This window comes from Malurus melanocephalus, unplaced genomic scaffold (assembly GCF_030028575.1).
Source record: "Malurus melanocephalus ecotype Western Australia unplaced genomic scaffold, MMel_1.1 scaffold_4264, whole genome shotgun sequence".
Classification (NCBI taxonomy): Eukaryota; Metazoa; Chordata; class Aves; order Passeriformes; family Maluridae; genus Malurus; species Malurus melanocephalus.
In genome coordinates, this window is record NW_026627496.1 from 773 (window position 1) to 4350 (window position 3578).

Here is a 3578-nt window from a genome sequence, read left to right on the forward strand (position 1 = left end):
GCCAAGTTTCCAGCTCCCAGGCTGGAAAGTACAACGTGTAAGTTATGGATGGTTGCACCGTTCCTGATGTGAAGATGGAAAGAGAACGGTGCGACCCCATGTTGAAAACAATGGACATTCTTTCCCCACCGCTTGGTTGGTTTTTCCATACTTTGCAACACCCTGGCCACTGCTACCCCCTCTCAAAAAGACTATAAAGAGTCTCTCTGAAAAGACCCTGATGGGATCCCTCCAATGGATGTTGGTGAATCCATGGAATCCCGACCTCAAGGACTCGTCAGAGCCGTTGGTAGCTATAACCCCACTCTCTCTTTTTCTCTCTCTCTCTCTCTTTCTCTCTCTCTTACCCTCCTCTATTACAAAAACCCAATAAAATTGATCATGATTTTGAATATATACTTGCCTCCTCTTCTCTTTTGCACTCTGAGATTCTGATAACGAACCCCTCGCGACTCCCGCTTGGGTTAAGCGGATGGCGACAGCTGCTAAATGTAGATTTTCCCAAAATGCTGATTTCTGAGCTCGTAGGATTCGCTCCCGCTGCTCCTCAGCGGCTCCTTCTCGTCCCCCATCTCGCTGTCCTTCATCTGTGAGAAGTAGGAAGGGGCAGCTTTGCCCTGGTAGTGCCTGTCGAGGGATTTGAGGTGCAGCAGCATGTGCAGGGCATAAGCCAGGACTAAGAGCAGGACCAGGGACATTGCCAACCCCATCAGCACGGCCGGGGACAGCAGGGACGCGCAGTCCTTGGCCAGGGCGAAATGTCCCTGCTGGACATTAAAACCTTGGATCTGCAGGGAGAAAATGGAAATCTGGGTTAAACAAACCACTGGAGATTGGTTAATGTGCTCTTTTTGTAGGAATTTGGGATTTGATACCTCGTGTAGGAATTTGGAATTTAATAAGGAATTTGTGATTTAATACCTCGAGTAGGAATTCGGGATTTAATAAATACCTCGTGTAGGAATTCATGATTTAATACCTTGTGTAGGAATTTGGGATTTAATAAGGAACTTGGGATTTAATACCTCCTGTGGGAATTTGTCATTCAATAAGGAATTTGGGATTCCATACCTCCTGTAGGAATTTGGAATTTAATACGTTGTGTAGGAATTTGTTTTAATACCTCATGTAGGAATTTGAGATTTGATATATCAAGTAGGAATTTGTGATTTAATAAATACCTCGTGTAGGAATTTGGGATTTAATACCTCATGTAGGAATTTGGGATTTAATACCTCGTGTAGGAATTTGGGATTTAATAAATACCTCATGTAGGAATTTGGGATTTAATACCTCGAATAGGAATCTGTGATTTGGTACCTCGTGCAGGAATTTGGGATTTGATACCTCGTGTAGGAATTTGTAATTTAATAAATACCTCCTGTAGGAATTTGGGATTTAATACCTCGAGTAAGAATTTGTGATTTGATATCTCATGCAGGAATTCGTGATTTAATACCTCGTGTAGGAATTTGGGATTTAATACCTCGTGTAGGAATTTGGGATTTAATACCGCAAGTAGGAATTTGTGACTTAATAAATACCTTGTGTAGGAATTTGGAATTTAATAAATACCTTGTGTAGGAATTTGTGAGTTGATACCTCATGTAGGAATTTGGGATTGAATCCCTCGTGTAGGAATTTATGATTTAATACCTCTTGTAGGAATTTGGGATTTAATAAATATCTCGTGTAGGTATTTGGGATTTAATACCTTGTGTAGGAATTTGGGATTTAATACCTTGTGTAGGAATTCATGATTTAATATCTCTTGTAGGAATTTGTGTTTTAATACTCGTGTAGGAATTTGAGATTTAATACCTTGTGTAGGAATTTGGGATTTAATAAATACCTCATGTAGGAATTTGGGATTTAATACCTCATGTAGGAATTTGGGATTTAATACCTCGAGTAGGAATTTGGGATTTAATAAATACCTCGTGTAGGAATTTGTGATTTAATATCTCGTGTAAGAATTTGGGATTTAATACCTCGTGTAGGAATTTGTGATTTGGCACCTGCGCGTTGCCGATTTGCATCTGCCAGTGATAGTCTTTAACTCCGAGTTAATGCTCAGAGTTTATCCAGGTCAGTCTTCCAGAAACTGCCAGCCATTCTAATCCCCTGCACTCTGCTGCCCAAAGGATTTGAGGCTGTGTCTCAAACAGAATCTTTTATGTTCACTCCTGATATTCAATCACAAACCTGGTGAAACTTTTCATGTTTCCTCTGCATCTCCAGCATCATCTCCACAGCCTCTGCCTCAAACTGCATAAACCTCAACATGACAAAACAGGAAATATTCTCAAAGGCTTCCCCAGCACGAGATTTTTCTCACCAGTTCCACACGGGTGGTGAGATCTGGTAAAAAAAATCTGGCAGCAAATCCTCTAAACCACAGGAAGCTGCAGCCAGCAGTGGAAAACATCAGTAAATTTTACTCGTCCTTCAGTCCTGATGAGAATTTTACCACTCTGGCACTCAGGGAATGGACAGTCTGCTCCACTGCCTCATTTGTCACACGGTGTGAAAAGGGGGTCAGCGTTTCCCAATCCCTTTTTCAGCCCCTCTGGCTCCAGAATCTCAAAGGAAAACATTCCAGCTCTGACATCTCAGGCTCCCTGGCTGCCAAACGCAGGAGAATTGGCACTTTGGGAAGGTTATTAATCTCACCCTAAAATAAGGACTTAAGATGGGTCAGGGGGAATTATCCACAGGCTTTAGAGGCAGGCTGGGGTGACTACAGCCAGGGCACAAGGTTAAAATTCCCAGGCATCACAAGTGCAGTGGGATGAATGCCACGCCTGAATGTGCTGTGCTGTCAGTGATGCCGAGGGTGAGAGCTCAGCTCAGGACTCTGGAAATTAAATTCACTCCCCTCTAGGGAGAACACAAGCAGAAAGACCAGAAAAAACACCCCTTAATTTCTTCTGACAGGAAAAAACTTGGTTTTTTGAGAGGAGCAAGAGTAAACCGTGCCAACTTTAGGTCGGAATGGCGGAGAAACTCACAACCTCTCCTGAAGGGATGCAAAAGGGATGCAAATCACCTGGAAATCGGTGAAGGTGACCTCCCAGAGCTTGGAGAGGTCGTTGGCCGAGCTGGGCACCAGCAGGGCGTGGTATCTCTGGAGGCTGCTGAGAGCTCAGCTCAGGACTCTGGAAATTAAATTCACTCCCCWCTAGGGAGAACACAAGCAGAAAGACCAGAAAAAAACAGCCCTTAATTTCCTCTGACTGGAAAAAACTTGGTTTTGTGTTCCATGAGAGGAGCAAGAGTAAACTGCGCCAAGTTTAGGTCAGAATCGCAAAGAAAGGCACAACCTCTCCTGAAAGGATGCAAAAGGGATGCAAATCACCTGGAAATCGGTGAARGTGACCTCCCAGAGCTTGGAGAGGTCGTTGGCTGAGCTGGGCACCAGCAGGGCATGGTATCTCTGCAGGCTGCTGAGAGCTCAGGGTGAGAGCTCAGCTCAGGACTCTGGAAATTAAATTCACTCCCCTCTAAGGAGAACACAAGCAGAAAGACCAGAAAAAACAGCCCTTAATTTCCTCTGACAGCAAAAAAAACTTGGTTTT

The 3578-nt window shown here is 43.7% G+C and overlaps 1 protein-coding gene across 1 annotated transcript; it reads right to left on the reverse strand.

The window, feature by feature from the left end:
- Positions 1 to 485: 485 nt before the first annotated feature.
- LOC130588306 (V-type proton ATPase subunit S1-like protein) lies at positions 486 to 3137 on the reverse strand (the record flags this gene model as incomplete). The annotated part of the gene is made up of 2 exons (XM_057389245.1): positions 486 to 788; positions 3050 to 3137. Coding segments are annotated over 2 exons (391 nt in total), but the record flags the coding sequence as incomplete, so codon positions are not given.
- Between the last annotated feature and the right edge of the window lie 441 nt (positions 3138 to 3578).